At 42.6% G+C, this 19,400-nt stretch overlaps 1 protein-coding gene across 2 annotated transcripts; it reads right to left on the bottom strand.

The window, feature by feature from the left end:
• Positions 1-19,134, bottom strand: LOC138959997 (alpha-aminoadipic semialdehyde synthase, mitochondrial-like). 2 transcript variants are annotated; one of them, XM_070331711.1, is made up of 12 exons: positions 19,072-19,134; positions 18,365-18,448; positions 17,568-17,745; positions 9,123-9,299; positions 7,026-7,178; positions 5,113-5,259; positions 4,330-4,408; positions 3,975-4,102; positions 3,339-3,613; positions 2,251-2,362; positions 1,148-1,207; positions 1-220 (listed from the first exon to the last, which is right to left on the bottom strand). In XM_070331711.1, coding segments are annotated over exons 2-12 (1,386 nt in total). In that variant the 5' UTR covers positions 18,367-18,448; positions 19,072-19,134; the 3' UTR covers positions 1-145. The 2 variants fall into 2 exon arrangements, with proteins under 2 accessions (XP_070187812.1, XP_070187813.1); XM_070331712.1 differs by lacking the exon at positions 5,113-5,259.
• Between the last annotated feature and the right edge of the window lie 266 nt (positions 19,135-19,400).

The raw sequence follows: 19,400 nt of genomic DNA, 5'->3' as shown, positions 1-19,400 counted from the left end.
TTAATTCAAACCGAATTTAATTTCTGTGAGGCAATCGGTCAGTAATTACGGCTTATAAGCACCCAAGAACTCTGCATGGATGGCATTCATCAAGTTATGTAAAGGTGTAACAAAGTTCAAACAAAACCTATTACAGGGAGCTTACTCACTTAGACTTCTGGCGCATCTCGTTGATGTACCGGAAGTTGGGTGTCAGTTGTCCGTTGGATGTGATGACAGCCTGTGGGCAAAAACATCGAAATTTTTAATGATAAATTTTCATTTGATTGATATACTTACCCAACTCACATATAAGCAATGACCTCAGTCTAACAGCTTAGACGCTGAAATACACTAACCCTGTTAAGGGGGAGGTAACCAAAAAAAATTGTGACCGTTGCCATGGTTAGGCGTCTGTTAGGGTTACCTCCCCTGGCGGTAATACCGTTCCCGTAGGAACCCCGTGCGAGAAGGCCACGGCCCCCAAGATTCCTCCATGATAAAGTATCGGCGAAGAAGAAAACCATAGCGGGGTTGGCTGGGAGAGTATAGATATGTGAGTTGGGTAAGTATATTAATCAAATGAAAATGTATTATTAACATTTTTGATTAAATTACATATTCTTACTCCAACTCACATATAAGCAGATTGCTAAATTAAGGTGGTGGGCTATTCGCAGTTATGCTCTGAAAAGTATCTGTCCTATGGTCGCTAGTGCGGGGAAAGACCCGCAGCTTTTTAAGTGCAGTGAAAATTGGCTAAAGACGTCGGTGGAAATAAACGGCCTTAAGGATGGCCGAGGGAGATGTCTTAGTCTATGCTTTGGATTTGTGCGATCTGGTCAAGGCCATAGGGAGGACTGTCTACCGTACCCCCCCCCCTCCCCCCCCCCCTCCCCCCCCCCCCCCTCTTTTCTGACGTCGCTCATATGCCTGTCAGGACCACCTCGTGAGCGAAGACTTGAAAGTATTTGTCTCTGGTCTTTTTTAAGACGAAAGAGCAGCTTATGGGTATTTGCTCTTAAGTGACGAGTATGAGACATGCAGCTCTGAAGTGTCCCAATGTTATTTACATTTCAATGAATGGAAAACTACAGACAGTTACAGTCATGAAAGCAACTAATACACACAGAACTATGTTTGATGAGCAAGAGTATGATCAACTTACATTCCTAACAATAGGGTCCGCATCATACTCCTCAAGTGGTTTCTCAGCATTTGACCGGAGCTGGAAAGTAAATGGAAAGGGCACATAAATGTCAAACCTGCTGACACCTGCATATACATCTTACAAAGACCGGAAAATGTCAATGAAACACCAACTTACCATAATGTTCATACAGTTTCAAACTAAACAAATCATTGTGGTAAAGGAATTTCGGACATCCGAAAAAGACAGAAGTTCGTGTGTTTGTGTTATTAGAAATGCGATGTGGTGCCAAAAGACAAAATTCCATTGTTGTGTAAAATGAAAATGGACATTACAGTTTTCTTATCTTATCTTATCTTATCTTATCTTATCTTATCTTATCTTATCTTATCTTATCTTATCTTATCTTAAGATAAACCATGAGCAAAGTCCTTTCCCTGCTGCCCTACATGCCAACTGGGCCAAATGGCCTAGTGGATATGACGCCGGCCTCCCAAGCGGAAGGGCGTGTGTTTGAATCCTGGCCAGGCCTGGTGGGTTAAGGGTGGAGATTTTTCCAAGCTATTCTTGTTTTAAATGTATAAATAATGATACCGACCTCAGACCTGGGAACCCCCGTTTTGCACTTGGAGTATTCTCAAACAAACAAAGTGTATTTTCAGAACATCCATGATTCAAACATGCTTCACACGCGTCCGTCGCACCGTTAATAAAGTTTACCAATACATTTAAAACAAATACTTCTTTCAATGTTTACTGACAAAAACTGCAATCATGTCTAAAAATACTCGATCGGCTTCGGGATGCGCTTGTGAAAAAAAGTTGTCTAGGAATTTTTCTCATCGTTTTTTTTTCCACTGACCATACTAGCTGATCGAATCATTCGTACAAAATACGACAAAAACGTATGAGTTCCCAGGTCTGCGACCTGCCAACCCCTTATTTTGTTGCCCTTGTTATTGGAAACAACAGGGTTTTTTACACATTTTTGGGGAGGGAGTGTGGTTGGAGGCTAAGACTCTTCTTCCCTATTTTAAAGATGGTGGAAGGCCAAAAGTCACGCTTCATCCGAGGATATTGTGTAGATTTACAAGGCAGTGCCTTCATGTCAAGTCACTAACCATCTCTGGAATGTAAGGCAGGAGGAGACCACCAAAGAAGTCTGTGGCTTCCCGCGGTATCTGGGCAGGCATGTTGTCGATGGAGCAGATGAGAACGCCGTTTCCAGCAAAACTGTGAAAGCAAAAGAAAAAGGAGAACAGTAAGTAAGATGATTGCTAATCCAAAAACAAAGAGACTGCCAACGTTCCAAAATTCAGAATCAATAAACAAGAAAGGTAAGTAGTTGGAACGTTTGTAATTGACAAAACAATACGTTACAGTCACAAATATATCGACCCAACGGTCTTTCAGAATGTTCGATCGCTTGCTGGGAAGTCACAAGCGAAAGAATGATTTCATGTTTAATGTAACATGATAGCATTTCACACAAGCAGTACATTCAGAATAGCCAGGACAGTCACAACGTCTACAACACTTACAACCATGTGAATATACAATGACGGCTGCAACTGAAAATCAAAGTTAAATCTGAAACGTTGTGTCAGTTTAGTTTCAAGCGTACCAAAATTTGGAACTTGGAGGATATTTTTTTCAATCAAGCACGTACAACTTTTAAGCAAAGGAAGAAACTTGGAAGATTGCAAACAAGTTTCTCATTGACAGTTTCACGTAGACACGTAGCCTAGTGGTTAGGATGTCGACCTTCCTCGTGGAAGGCTTGGGGTTCGAATCCCGGCCGCACCTGGTGAGTTAAGGGTGGACATTTTTCTGATCACCCAGGCCAACTTGTTATGTGCAGACCTGCAAGTGCCTTATCCCCTTTCGTGTGTACATGCAAGCACAAGATCAAGTATACAAAAAGACACTGTAATCCATGTCAGAGTTCAGCTGGTAAATAGAAACATGAAACGCCCCCAGCATGCATACCCCTAAATCTGACTATGACTGCTTAAACGGTGGGGGGGGGGGGGGGGGGGGGGACGGGGGGGGGGCGGTGGGGGTGGGGGTGGTGGGGGAGGGGGACGGCCATGAATATAACTCCTTCTTGTGCCAATGAGTGACTGTGTACTTGGGAGTCACAGCCCACAAACGCAGAAGAAGAAGAAGAAAGTGACAGTCTCGTCTTTATAACTGAAGTATTTTCTACCTGCTCGTGTACATATTCTGTTTGGCGTCGTACAGGCAGAAGGGCGAGTCGATGGTGGTACACTCCTTCATGAACTCAATGGAACCGCACGGGTCGGCAGAAATGTCGCAGATGGCCAGCAGACGATGGGGCAAGGGGAGACAACCTGGCGACGACGGAAGCCAGGGGGCGTCGGTGGGCTGCAGCAGGACTTTTGCGTCAGGGATGGAGATCAGACGAGGGGAGTTGGGCGCCCAGTAGATACCGTTGATGATGCAGGAAGCATAGGGGGCAATCTATGGCAGGAAAATGTTAGAATGTCGCACGACTCTGGTTTGGAGTATCTGGTGTACTGTCAGATCATCGTTTGTTAAAAGTGAACAGCTTTGTCTGACTACTGAAATTAGAATTACACTGTGTATATAATATTTTTCACATGAGAATAGTTTTACTTAATGAATTACTTTTGCAGCAGAATTGTCAAAAAAGTTCAAACATGTACACCTCGCAATTTTATGAACATGTAAATGCAAAATCTCCAACCAAACACACACACAAACACACACACACCAGAACGTAAATCATCACGGCAGCAAAACTCAAGAAGAAAACTTCACTTTAGTACATCTTCAAAACGTGCAGAGTCCAGTGAGCTACCTTATGGCTGAAGGTAGAAGAAAATCTCTCTGGGTGTTCCTCAAACTCATCAGCGTTGAACTTTCCCCCATCTGTACGCACATAATGGTCCTTTCTGCTCACAACACACGCGTAAAGTTTGTTGGTTGCTGAAAAAAAAAACCAAGCAAAACCAAAGTGGTTCACTTTTCTTTTAAGTGAAAGTATGATAGTTCTATGTGTATTATTTACACTCTACAACAGGGCTAGAGAAAATAAACCACCATACACTCACACAAGCACCTCAAGCACACACGTCATTCACCAAGATTTATCTTTGGTTCCATTTCAAAGTTGGGATGTTAAGTGTTAAAAATAAACAGAACGGCGTACCCACCTCCCTGCTTGACAACTACAGGCAGATCCTCAGGATCGATGTATTCATGAGGGAACTCCTGGAAAACCTCTTGCGCTCCCTACAACAACAACCAAGTCGTGTGAAGCGATATCGAAACATTTCGTCAATCTGTCAGCCGGAAACTGAACGATCAACACAGAAAAACCGGGATCAATCATCAACAATTCAAGTGAGGCTTGGCTAGCTGAAACCCGGAGACTGCTTTCAATCGCTTTTCAATATCTAAAAACCAGACACTTGTGTAAACCAGTTGTCACACAGCAAGAAATGTGGTATTCTCTATCTGTATAGTAATGTCAGTACACGTGTACTCGTCTTTAGTCATACACAACGCAGTGGTCAAAGTTGAGGTAAACAATGCGCCTTGTAGTTTGGCAGATTACATATGAAGTTGGACCACGTAGTACTTTGGTCCATTATGTCGAGTTCAACACGATCTAACTCTGCGGTTTTCTGTTTGATTCAAAATGTCAAAGTATGGTAGTATGACATACTACGAGCTGGTAAGTTAGTTCTTGTGATGTGGGGCGACCAAAGATCGATAAACAGCACTTCTGATTTCTTTGTCCATCTTGAATCAAACAGAACTCTTCTAACAAAAAGGGGATAAAAGAAGAGAAAAATTCAAAGCTTCACAAAACCCGCATTTATAAATGTGTGATGCCTGAACGAATCCCGGTCAAAAGCTTTCGCAGAGTCTTTTTCGTGCTAATTTAAGGACGGCCTTTACACTTAATTGCTCAGACCACATGTCATCTTTACCTGTGACACATTGCCAGCCCCAGTGAAAATGAAGGTGAGAGGGCCAACTGAACGCGGCATGCGATCCAAGGAGACCTCATACCCAGCATCCCTCACAGCCTGTCGCGCAATCTCTGTGTTCCGGTAGCTGTGACTGGGTCCTATGTGCTGTCCGGAGAGTAACAATGTGTGCTCATTTTAACAGGTCCAAGGTTGTTTTTTGTTTTTTTCCCTTACACCTGTTCCTTGTTCCGGTGTTCTCTCACGCCGCCCCGTCCCGGCATTCGCTGCTCCATCCACATCTGAATTTTGTTCCGCTGCCAGACCTGTCGATTTTACAGACGCTCCAGGGAGGGATGTCGGGTCGCTGCGGTAGGCTACCCTCGGAAGTTGACACTGCACTTCTGCTGAGTCACTTCGACGGTGTTCAGTAGTGGGTCTGTCCCGAGCTAACGGACTCAGCCCACTACCTACTATGCCCCCTACTAACGACATTGACTGCTAAGTCGCGGAGCCAGACTAAGTGAGCGTCCTCTCCAGAGAGCAGACCGCCACCACGTCCCTCCGTCGACCCCCCAGAACGTCACACGTTGAAGACTGACAGCAGAATTACTATTCAGGGAAGGATGGAACAGGAACAATGAGACCAAGGTCACCATGAGAGCTCCGGGCATGAAGGGCCACAAGAGCAAGGACATTTTATAATTTTGGATGATTAATGAGATGAGGATGATTATAATGATGATGCTATGGATTTCCAATTTGGTTTTGAGACTACGTGACAGGGCAGCACTCTACGCTTACTGTCATAATATATCCTGGTGTCAACCAGGCCCGAGAACTGCCGCACCTGCGGTGTTGGTCAGGTAAACAGAACCTGAGCACCCTCAAAGTCGCATTCGTTAAGTGAATGACACTCGGCTGTGTGATTCCAGCCTTCCCATAGGAACCATAGCACTTCCACTCTGGGTAGGAGCCGACCGTAGCCCGAAAAACCCACAAGACCCTGATGGGATTCGAACCCACGACCTCCCGGCCCGCAGCCCGATGCGCTAACCACTGCGCTACGGGGGCCGGTAACAGGTCCAAGTTTATTATTGCCTGTAACAACTAGACAGTCAAGTGTTTTTACCCTGATTTACCTCAGGAGTAAATGTAGTAGGATTACAGGATCAACGTTATAACAAACAACAGAAAAGTGGGTGCGGTTGGGGGTTCCAGGTGGGTGGGATTAGCAGTACAGTGGAACCCTCCTTTTAAGACCTCAAAACATCTGACCAAATCTGGTCTTAAAATGGGGGTACATTTACAGAGGTTATGAACAGAAAGTCTAAGAAAACAGGATCTTAAGAGGGAAGAAGTCTTAAATTGGGGGGTCTTAATCAATCAATCAATGTCAATATAAGGCTTATATCGCGCGTATTGTAAGCGCAGGGATTTTTTTTAAATTTTTTTTAATTTTTTTTTTAATGCAATTTATATCGCGCACATATTCAAGGCGCAGGGATTTATTTATGCCGTGTGAGATGGAATTTTTTTTACACAATACATCACGCATTCACATCGGCCAGCAGATCGCAGCCATTTCGACGCATATCCTACTTTTCACGGCCTATTATTCCAAGTCACACGGGTATTTTGGTGGACATTTTTTATCTATGCCAATACAATTTTGCCAGGAAAGACCCTTTTGTCAATCGTGGGATCTTTAACGTGCACACCCCAATGTAGTGTACACGAAGGGACCTCGGTTTTTCGTCTCATCCGAAAGACTAGCACTTGAACCCACCACCTAGGTTAGGAAAGGGGGGAGAAAATTGCTAACGCCCTGACCCATGGTCGAACTCGCAACCTCTCGAGCGCAAGTGCGTTACCACTCGGCCACTCAGTCCAGTCTTAAAAGGGGGGTTCCACTGTATGTATCAAGGACCGACCATGAATGGTGTGTGATGCCCAAGAGCCAACAGCCTCAGCCCCATCCCGTGCAGAATGTTGATCATGCCGGCCATGCCAGCGTACTTGCCAAACGCCACCACGCGGGATCCATCAGAATCCGACATCATCTCATAGTCTATGAGGCGGATATTCTGAAATGCCACGACAAAGCACATGATGAATGCATGGATGTAGAGTTCTGTAAGAAGGGTCTGTAGTCTCATTTCAAGCAACGTCTAATATTTCTGTGTGGTAGTTGACAGCTGAATTCGATCTGTAACAAGTGTCTGTAGTCTCATTTCAAGCAACGTCTAATATTTCTGTGTGGTAGCTGACAGCTGAATTCTATAACAAGTGTCTGTAGCCTCATTTCAAGCAACCTCTAATATTTCGGTGTGGTAGTTGACAGCTGAATTCTGTATAGAACCTATAGCCTCATTTCAAGCAACGTCTAATATTTCTGTGTGGTAGCTGACAGCTGAATTCTATAACAAGTGTCTGTAGCCTCATTTCAAGCAACCTCTAATATTTCGGTGTGGTAGTTGACAGCTGAATTCTGTATAGAACCTATAGCCTCATTTCAAGCAACGTCTAATATTTCTGCGTGGTGGCTGACAGTTTTAGTATTAAGGTTTTAAATGAAAATGTAACACACACTAATATTATTATAGTATACAGTCTGTTAAAAAAATACTTAGGATTTTGGCCATTTATTTCAAACAGGTCTTCTATGTCCATTTTTTTGCGTTTTTGTTTGTGTGTGTTCAGACATTAAAGCGCAAACAACTCTTTCAAATGCTGTATTTTGGAAACCTTTTTTGATACTTCATTTTAATGCGGTATTTGACCCCTTTCTTATTCTTCTGCTTTGTGCGTTGTATATTGTCTATTGAAATCTTAATGATAAAATCCACAGCTGCCAATGTCATGGTATTTATGTACATGTGTGTTTTTTGTATTTCTGGGTTTAAAGGCACAGTAAGCCTCCCGTAAACCATCACAGATACAGTCAGGCTTTTACACACAGTACAAACACCCTTCCATTTGAACGCTCACCGAACGGGAACATCCTGGCAGCTTTCCGTCGAGAGTGAGAAATTTTCAAAGAATTTATTTTCGTGGACCGTCTGTTCTACAATCAGGCGCCTCGTTTTGGCGCTAGAACTAACTTTTAAAATCTAAATAATAAATTGACAGCTTGTAACACACACATTCTTAAATCATAAAAGATTTCTTTTTTCATCAAGACAAGATCAATACAATTCGAAGTTTTGAAATTTAAAAAAAAAGATAGACCGGAAGCAGGGTCACGAAAGGTCGTGTCTCAAAGCAGACGATTTTTCTGCATAGCGCTCGCTTTTTTTTGAAGCCAGCCGCCGCCGACAAGTTCGTGTGACTCGCAGCCGTTTGTTGCGTTTGATCAGAGGTACACAATAACGTGCTATTGCAGATACAGCCAGTCGCATTGAAATCACAAACTGACGACTCTTCTTCTTCTTCTTCTTCGTTCATGGGCTTAGACTCCCACGTTCACTCATGTTTTTAGCACGAGTGGATTTTTACGTGTATGACCGTTTTTTTACCCCGCCATTCAGGCAGCCATACGCCGATTTCGGGGGAAACTGACGACTAATTTGTAAAAAAAACACGGGTTCACGATGGCTCAGGGGTTAAATAAACCACGAAATCTGGTGTGTGGTTTACGCGAGCTAAATAGCAATGCAAACGTTGTTTTATTTAATGCTATTAAATGCTATTGCAAGTGTGTTCCATAAGGTTAGAACTGCTTTTGTCATTAGAAGATTTAAATCGTTGTGTAAACCATTTGAGACATACTGGGGCTTTAAGCGACGAGAATGATAAAACTGTGCCATTTTCCATTTGAACTCTAGTCAACCCGTACACTACAACTTCAACTTATGACTTTGCTGTTGTTTGTGCTTTTCAACTAACAAAACCGTTTTTTCTCTTTTTTCTTCTTCTTTGTTTTGGCCATGCACATCATTGTGGGGCTTTTCATCCATAAAAAATGTATCCCTCCCTGCATGGTATAACTTTCATACATGATCATGTACAGTTGGCAAAAATATGCACACCTTTTCTAGAATAGCATCCAGAAGTGGCATGTTGTCTTCCTGGGCCTTGATGGTGTGCGAGAAGAAAGCGTAGGTTTTGTTGGGCAGGAGAGTGTCGATCGGGACCTGCTTCACTCCGAGGATGAGGGATGCCTCACTGATGTCTTCCTGTATCACCGCACCCGTGTTGGAGTACTCCTGAGTGGACACAAACCAAAGTCAGAAGGTTGTGTGATTCAGGGATGGCAAAATATCAACATGTTAACTCGCCAGCCGGGCGAGTAACTTCAAGAAAGTCACTAGCCTACCAGAAATGTTGCTAGCCCGGTACATACCACTGTTGCTGCATCTGCGGTGTTAATATGGCTTTGAAACTCAATATGACAACCAAAAGAGTCGCATTTGACCAGAATTTTTACTGGCCAGCCGAGCGAGTTGCAGGGCGGTTTCTACTCGCCCGGAGGATTTTTTACTCGCCCCTGGCGTTCCGGCGGACGATTTGGCCATCCCTGTAAATGGTTGACAGAAAACAAGTTCACCGGTCAAGGCGTATCAATTCAAACAAGTTCAGCTACAAAACATAACTTTAAATTAAGTAGATGTGCAACGCCAAGGCACTGCATACCCCAGCGAAAGACAAACTTCTCTCTTACTCTCTCTCTTTCTCTCTCTCAAACACACACACACACACACACACACACACACACACACACAGACACACACACACACACGAACACACACACACGTACACACGCACACGCACACCCCCCCCCCCAAGTTACACACGTACACACATACACACTCACTCACACGCACTCACTCACTCTCTCACACACACTTCATACACACAAAACACACCCCCATACGCACATATAGACAGACGGACATAAACACCTTTGCAAACAAACACACATGCACACACACTTACACTTACGCACACGCACATACACACACCCACCCACTCTCTCTCTCTCTCTCTCTCTCTCTCTCTCTCTCTCTTTCTCTCTTATACAAACAGACACACACCCACACACACCCACACACACTGTACATACGCACGCACAAGCACACACACACACACACACACACACACACATTGACTCACACAGATCTCATACACACAAAACACACACTCAGGGTACGCACATAGACCGGCACGGTTGGCCTAGTGGTAAGGCGTCCGCCCCGTGATCGGGAGGTCGTGGGTTCGAACCCCGGCCGGGTCATACCTCAGACTTAATTGGCAATCTAGTGGCTGCTCCGCCTGGCGTCTGGCATTATGGGGTTAGTGCTGGGACTGGTTGGTCCGGTGTCAGAATACTGTGACTGGGTGAGACATGAAGCCTGTGCTGCGACTTCTGTCTTGTGTGTGGCGCACGTTAAAATGTCAAAGCAGCACCGCCCTGATATGGCCCTTCTTGGTCGGCTGGGCGTTAAGCAAACAAACAAACAAATACGCTCATAGACAGTCGAACACACACACCTTTACAAACAAACACCATATACACACTCATACACACACAAACACACACAAACTCAGACACACACAAACATACACACAAACACATTCACACACACACACACACACACACACACACACACACTCTCTCTCTCTCTCTCTCAAACACACACACACACACACACACACACACACGCGCACACACACACACACACCCCAAGTCACACACACACACATACACACACTCACTCAAACGCACTCACTCTCTCACAAAAACTTCATACACACAAAACACACCCATACGCACCTTTACAAACAAACACACATACACGCACATACATACACTTATGCCCACACACACACTCACACACGCACGAGTACATACTCATGCACACACACACACACACACCACACACATACGAGTACAGACACACAAAACACACCCCCATACGCACATATAAACAAACACACATACACACACACACACACACATACACACACACACACACACACACACACAGTAACACTAACACATGTGCTCAAAATGAACACAAACACACACACTGCGCGAGAGAGAAAGACTACAGGGAGGCATGACGTCATGATGCAATAATTGACGTCAAAGACTTTTGACCGTGACGTAATCTTCTCACGCGAGCTTTATCCATAGTCTTGAACAACCACACACAAATAGACTTGGAAAGTACAGAATTTCTACCACAGAGAAAATCCAAAATGGCGGCCACAGCCGTGATTTTTTTTTACTTTTCTATGAAGATTTAAAAGGCTAAATAAATATTTTGAAAACGTCAAACAACTTGCAAGGGTTTCTCCAGTTGTTGTTATTTTGAATGATTGTTGGTATGTGAACGTGCTGTTTTTGGTTCATGAGTAAAACAAGTCCCGAACTTGCCCCAAAGAACTATCTCCCGCTTCGGACTTAGCCGCAAACGCGGTGTACAGGGAAAAAGCTTTATTTGACGTCGCGGCAAGCGAAACACTCGAAATCGTCACCCAAGTTCCAAGAGCGCGCGAAGAAAAACTATTTAAAGTACAATACTGAAATTTAGTGTGGCATAAGATCAACCCTTTGTTATGATGTATGTGAAAGAGCGACTTATCAACATTTTATTAACGTCTTGAAAAAGGGTGGGTTCTGAACACAGTGTTTTACTTTTTACACAGATGTTTCTGGAAATCGCCCATTCCTGTCAATAATGTTAAAAGGCCAATCTACCAGGACAATGTCTTATCTAATCAATGTGTGCAATACTTTAACCGGGCCAACCGATTGAAGTGAAGCAATATTTCAACTTTTGCGCCGTCCAAGGCCGAATCGCGTATGTTCTGAGATCTCGCAATGAAAAAGTATTAGATGCAGTTTACTGACAATTTGCATACCATCAGATCAATCCTTTGTAATTATGTATTCCGCTGAGCGACTCATAATTACTATTAACATGTTGTGAATATAGTTGATTCTGAACACAGTGTTTTTGTTTTGACACAGGCGTTTTTGGAAATCGCCCATTTCTCTCAGTAATCTTAAAAGGCTAATCTACAAGAAGAACATCTTTTCTCATCAATACGGGCTATACTTTGACCGGGCCGATCGATTGAAGTGAAGCGATTATCCAACGGTTGCGCCGCCGAAGGCTGAATCTAGTCATTTACAGAGTGATACAGCTATTTGCATGACGCCGCGGCAAGCTGAAACACTCGAAATTATCGCCCCAGTTCCAAAGAATCGCAAAGGAAAGATATTCTAACCAGATTCGTGTAATTTTGCGTGCGATACAATCAACTTTCTGTTATTATATGTTTAAAAGAGCAACTTACACAAATATCATTACGTTGTTGAAAGGGTTAATTCTGAACACAGTGTTTTCTTTTAAGGCATATGTACGCGCTCCCGTGTTTACAAAGTGTAGTTTGCCCATAATCGATGTCAAACGCACCATAAGACCATGTAATGACGATATGTCGCCATGCGCGGACCATATACATGCATTACAGCTTGTTTTAGAGTCTCAAAAACTTTGGATGTAAACAAAGACGCGGAGTTATTTCCCTTGCGTCAACGCTACCTCTGTTGGCAAATCTATAAATAGGACGATCCAGATCAAAATGAAAATTAACATATCTCAACATTGAAGGGGTCCTAGACCACAATATTTTGCAGGGAACTTAATTTAGCATGTCTCCAGCTGTTGGTAAAGCAATTAGCGTGTATAGTCATCGAGTACATATGGCTTTAAACACAGGCGTTTTAGGAGCCACCACGAAAACTTCCCAGCAAACACACAACGTGAATACGACGTTGCGAAAATGTGAATTTTTCGTGTCATTAGCAACGTTGCGAACTTTACGTGAAATTTACGTTGAGCCAACCAAAAAACGCAACGTAAAACCAACGTTGTGTCATTGTGAGATTTTGGTGTTCTTTCGACGTTGTAATACAACGTAAATTTTACGTGAATTTCACGTTGCATTTTGGTGTCTTACAAATGTTGCGAAGATTACGTGAAATTTACGTGGATCCAACCAAAAAACACAACGTGAAAGCAACGTTGCGTTACAGTTGTGTTTTTTTGTTTTTTACACGTTGGTACATAACGTAAATTTCACGTGGATTCCACCTTAAAAAGCAACGTAAAATCGACGTTGTATTATTGTGATTTTCTGGTGTTCGAACAACGTTGGTATACTCACGTGATTTTCACGTGAAATTCACGTGATTTAAAAACAAAAGTTAGTTTGATACAACAAACGTTCCTACAACGTAGTTTCAACGTAAACACACAACGTTGGGGTTTGATTGATCGCCAACGTGCCCTCAACGTGAAATCCAAAACGTAAATCCTCCGTCACCAATTTTTCACCTGCACGGTTTCGTATCGTTTATCAAAGAAATGTATATATATATATATATATATATATAAAGCCTTTGAAAATTACGTAAGGTGAACAGATTTTCAAATACAGGAGATAGATATGTGCGAAACTATTACCGAATAACAAATGACTCAGTCAGACGTTATGAAATTAAGCGCCGATGTACCGCGCAATGTATTTGATTGCTTAATTTGGCGTTCCAAATGCGTCCGGTTACATTTTCTGGCATCATTAATGCATCAACGAGAATTGAAAAGTAATGCTAAAAATATAATTGTGTACGTTTAAAGTTGATCTACTGTGCTCATCAAACCTCTTGTTGTATTTTGTAAATTGGCGAGAGGGGGGCAGAATACATGAACCTAATCTCTGTGATTGTCTATACGTGCGTGTGTGTGTGTGTGTGTGTGTGTGTGTGTGTGTATGTGTGTGTGTGTGTGTGTGTGTGATTACACGTACGTGTTAGTGTGCGTGTGTGCGTGTGTGTGTACACGTGTTAGTGTGTGTGTGTGTGTGTGTGTGTGTGTGACATCAGTTTGTGTATGTGTGTTTGTGTCACATCAGTTTGTGTATGTGTGTTTGTGGGTGGCTGTATGTGTGTGTGTGTGTGTGTGTGTGTGTGTGTGTGTGTGTGCGTGCGTGCGTGCGTGTGTGTGTGTGTGAGTGTGTTTGTGTCCCTCGGCGCGTGACAATATATCTGCCAATAAGTTGAACTAAAACAGGGTTCAAGTGGGAATTACACCTGAAAAAGCAGGAAGGGAGCAGAATACATGTTATGAACTCCGTTATTTATTGTTTGAAATGTTATAACCTGGGAGAAGTCACCCTCGCACCCCGTCCTTAGTTTCTCTTGACCTACCTTTAAAGTATTCTTGAGGACATGACTAGACTACCCGATTGCGCCCATTGCACGGCATAAGAGAGCGCCGTTCCACCCGGCCGATTCCGCTATAGACGTACGCACATCGGCATGAGTGGTTCCATGATCATTACTCACATGACAGCACAAAGGTCTGCCAGTGAGTTTACTGAGTTTACACACTGTGATCGAAACAACTGACAGTCAAACACTGACTTGCTTGTGCCGAAAGCCTCTTTGCACAAACCATGGCGACGAAAAGGAAAGATTACAGCGTCTTGGAAAAACTTGAATTCTTGGACAAAGTGAAAGGATATCCGCCTAACACATCAAAAATTGCAGCTTGCAAATCAGTTAGGGGTCCCAAGAAAAACCCTTTGTCGATGGATTAACGACGAGGATCATCTCAGGAGTGAAGCTGTAGGTGGACGCTTGTCTGTCTCAAAGAAAAGGAAAAGAGGAGGAAAAGACGATGAAGTGGACGAGGCATTGGTTGATTGATTCAATATGCCCTGGAAAATGCTTTCGGGGAAGAAGAACTGCATTGCCTGGACGACGGTTGTCTGTGCTGCAGTGAGGAAACGTGCCAATGCCAAACAGAAGCAGACGACACTGGACACATTTTTTGGAGACATGTAGAGCACGTATGCCAATGCACGAAACTTCCGCTTTCCGCTACCATAAGTAACTTCCAACATCCAATATTTTTGTTCTGAGGAACTTCCCGATGCGATGTTCGGATAATCGGCCACTTCGGATAATCGGCCATAATTCAGTCAGTCCCAAAAGTGGCCGATTAACCGGAGTCGACTGTATATATATATACATACATACATACACACATACATACATACACACATACATACATACATACTTACACAAAAACACCCATAGACATGCACATTCACTTTTAATCAGAATCACACAGACAGACACACAGACGAACAGACACACACATATACACACACATACACAGACGCACACACACACACACACACACACACACACACACACACACACACATACACACACACACACACACACACCTGTTGCTTCTGTGGCTGCAATATATATGGCTTCCAAGCCAAGCGTGTGTCTTGGGTTACTCCAAAAAAAAGGTGTCATTTCAACCTGCGGAACCGCTTCGTTCTTCACTTTGAGTGAGAACTTGTGTAACTGTTTTTATATGGTGCCGATCGATCGAATTACCTGATGTTTTTGTTACATCTCTTTGTTTGTGTGGCTAATGATCTGCAATGTTTTTATATGGTGCTGATCGATCGAATTTTTTGTTACATCTCGGTTTTGTGTGACTGATGATCTTACATTATTATATGGCGCTGAAGTACTGTATAATTTAGTAATATCTCGATGTCTTTTAGACTATGATCTGCACTGGGTTTTGTAGCACGGAATTACCTGATCTGTAGGTACATCTCATTGAATGTGTAATGTCTGTTTAACGATGGCTTTAATACACAAAGTCACCTGGTGCTCTTCTTTGATCGCGATGTGTTTGCATAATTCATTTCGGTGCTACAATTTCCGTCTGTTCTGTTTCATCTTCATGCTTGTGTGTTTATTGATGGTATTATTATAATGCTGAATTAATTTCCCGACGATTTTTGACATTTAAACTGTGACTGATGACTTGAAATGACTTTTATGGCGCTGAGTTGTTTGATGTTCTTAATTGGTTCTCATAACTAATGATCTGACTTGGGTTTCTTTTTGGCGCTAAATACCTGATGTTATATTCAAATGTTTCTTTGTTCTGTTATGCAATTGTATTTGTTACATTTCATTGATTAGACAATTTCTGTGTTGCTATGACAGTGTTTTTGGAAAATCTGTTGTTTGTGTCATTATTGCATTGCAGGGGATTTTGTCATGCTGTATACCTGACCTTAATTGCACCACAACAAGGATAACAGATATTGTGTGTGTGTTGGTGAATGTATGTGTGTGTGTGTGTGTGTGTGTGTGTGTGTGTCTGTGTGTCTGTGTGTGTGAGAGAGAGAGAGAGAGAGAGAGAGAGAGAGAGAGATTCACATAAAAACAATAAGGATACATACATACATACATACATACACACATACATACCTGCATACATGGATATATACACACTTACATACACATAATTTGCTATATAATCGCGGATATACAGGTTAAGGAAGAAACGCACACATTTTCAGTCAGGCAGATTAAAATATAACGCATAACTGCAAACTTGTGCTGTAGTTAGTGTTTTCTTGTTTGGAAGTAACATTATTATCATTCAATGTGTGGAAATATGCTAAAATGTGAGGTTACAAATGTTTATAAAGATTGACATTGCGGAACATTAATACATTTTATAGTTTTTATTTTAAATTTATTATTTTTGAAAATATTGATTTTCAAGCTTAAGTTGTAAAGTTTTGATTATACAGCATCAAAAGTATGACAGCTAGATTGTACACAAAGAGATCTTCAATTTGATATATCGTATGACATCTTTACCTGTAAAACCACTGAAGATTTGCTTGTTCGCGTTTCTTAAATTTCGTGTGATGACGTCAATATAGCCTAAAATTGCAATCGGCTATAAAACCCTTTTTATTGCATTTATTGGTTCAACTGTGATACATTTGTGGTTGCTGCAATCTGTTTTATAAAATAAAACCGAAAAGGTCATTTCTTTTTGCTTTTTTTAATTTGTCGCCCTGTACATAACTTCCCAATTGTGAAAAAATCGCATATTTGCCTGACTTTACAGTCCAATACCTCCAAATGTATAATTCTAACAGGCTTCAAACTTTGCACAGCAATTCTATAAGTACTTTTACATTTCAAACCTGAACTATAAGAACATTGCTTAATTTTGAAGCTGTTTACAGCACTCTAAAAATGGCCTTCTGTGGTCTGTTCACGCTTACTGTCAGTGGGCCTCCCTACCAAAGCGGCCTTGGGTGGCGTTTGCTGAAAAAATGGGGGCGACTATTGCACCCACCGTATTTTTGTTAGTATGGTCCCAATTTTGGGTGAACTTCCATCTCCAACTGTAGCACGTAGCCGGGCACAAAGAATCCTTCTTTATCATGTATTATCGGTGTGAACATTTCTCAAGTCGATTACAGTATGTGGGATACCTCCAGCTTCGCTGGGAAAAAAATTATCTTCTATAAATGGCAACGCTTTCACCATTCAGCCGTGAAACTGCTTCTTCCATGTCAGTCGCGGACAACTTGTGTACTAAAACTATTAAACTTACCTGCATGCTGTATGCACGCCTGCCCGAGGGTTGAACAATGACCTTCACTCCTTTCTTGACCAGTTGTCGGACATGCTGCGGCGCCAAGGGTGCCCGTCTCTCCCACACGTTAACCGTCTCTCGGCGAATTGCCATGACCGCTTTCTCGTCTGGCCATCGCGCTCCTTTCCTTGACGACCTTAAAAATGTCCAGAAAAATCAGTCGTAAAAAGGAGGGGTCTTTATTGGGAATCTAAGGGGATAGTTTCATCACATGACTTTTAAAAAAAATGTTATCTATCACAGCTTTCTCCGCCTTCCTACCTGTTGCAAATAGACTCCTGTTCTGTGATTATTGATTGAATGTGAGTTTTCCCACTCCATGACTTTCTGCGATTCCGATCTCTCCATGACTTGTTCTAGCTTCTAGCTTCAAAAGTTACCGTTATTTTGTTGGAGTCGCCATATTTACCCCACCACCTCTCAACGATTTAAAATGAAGTCGAACTAAGACAGAGCGCTTTGACACACAACACCGTCAGGAGATTATCAAACCCGGGAAGTGTGCAAGGTTTCAAAGCTCTAGCTTCAAAAACATCCGAGATGACCTCAACGTTAATTTGTTATGAAACAAACAGGACCCCGCTGTGACCTCAAACTTCGACGAGGGTCAACCAAACTGGGGTCACTTCGTGAGATAATCAAAGTGTCAGAGATAACCTCAACGTTTTTTGTCCGGCCAGCCGGAAAAATGGACGGACACATATGAATCCTAATACTCACCAATTACTCAGGTGAGTCAAAAAGCAGAAACTTACATGAAGTTCGTACACAGTGCTTTGTCGCTTTACTTGTAGCTCCTTCTCCGGGAAGTCAACTGCCTCAGCCAAGCAAGATGGTTCCTGCACACACACACAAGCACTATTTACTGCTCGAATAGTCACTATATAAAGTCGGCATCCCAGAATGGTGCATCTCATTGCAACAGTTTTCTCATATCTCATACATTTGTTTATTGTGAAACTTTATTTCAACATTTACATTCCTGTGTGTGTGTGTGTGTGTGTGTGTGTGTGTGTGTGTGTGTGTGTGTGTGTGTGTGTGTGTGTGTGTGTGTGTGTGCGTACGTGCGTACGTGCGTGCGTGCGCGTGTTCGTGTGTGTGTGTGTGTGTGTGTGTGTGTGTGTGTGTGTGTGTGTGTGTACAAATTGTATGACAATGGCTTAGCCTGAAGTTTTAATCCTTGTAAAATAAAGTTCAAAGCGGCCTTCGGCCTTGGTCGATAAAGATGAAACCGAAGACGATAAAATTATGGTCCCCTCGGACTAACAAAAAAGCTGGTTTGTCAACAAGCCACCAAACATCTTATAATCTTATCTTTATCTTATCTTATCTTTTCTCTTCTCTCCTCTTCTCTCTCTCTCTCTCTTTCTCCCCATCAGTCTCTCTCTCTATCTATCTCTCTCGCTCTTTCTTACACTCCCCCCCCCCCCCCATCTCTCTCTCAGTTGCCGATCAAACTCACCGAGCGTTCTTGTTGACGAATGTTTGGCTCTTGTATTCTTCGTGTAATGGTGGTACTACTCTCTTTCCCCATCATTTTATAAGTCTGTCCGTCTAACTGTTTTCTCTACTTTTTCCCCCCACTTCCGTCCCACCCCTCCCCACCTCTTGCAAATTCTGCATCAACTGACATGTTTTTGTCCACTTATAATGGGAAAAAACACAACTTTTGTGAGCATCAGCTTGGTGGTTTTATTGTCTAAATTAAATGAGTCATTCTGTGTTACTTAAAGGCACAGTACGCCTCCCGTAAACCATCACAGATACTGTCAGGCTTTTACACACAGTACA

This window comes from Littorina saxatilis, linkage group LG2 (genome assembly GCF_037325665.1).
Source record: "Littorina saxatilis isolate snail1 linkage group LG2, US_GU_Lsax_2.0, whole genome shotgun sequence".
Taxonomy (NCBI): Eukaryota; Metazoa; Mollusca; class Gastropoda; order Littorinimorpha; family Littorinidae; genus Littorina; species Littorina saxatilis.
The sequence above is the reverse complement of the archived record's forward strand: the minus strand, read 5'-3'. Positions and strand labels throughout refer to the sequence as shown.

Coding starts and splice junctions, on each gene's coding strand:
- LOC138959997 (XM_070331711.1), bottom strand. Junction 3,614..3,974: donor CTTCTACCTTCAGCCATAAG/GTAGCTCACTGG, acceptor TTCCTGCCATAG/ATTGCCCCCTATGCTTCCTG. Junction 221..1,147: donor CGGACCCTATTGTTAGGAAT/GTAAGTTGATCA, acceptor TTTTGCCCACAG/GCTGTCATCACATCCAACGG.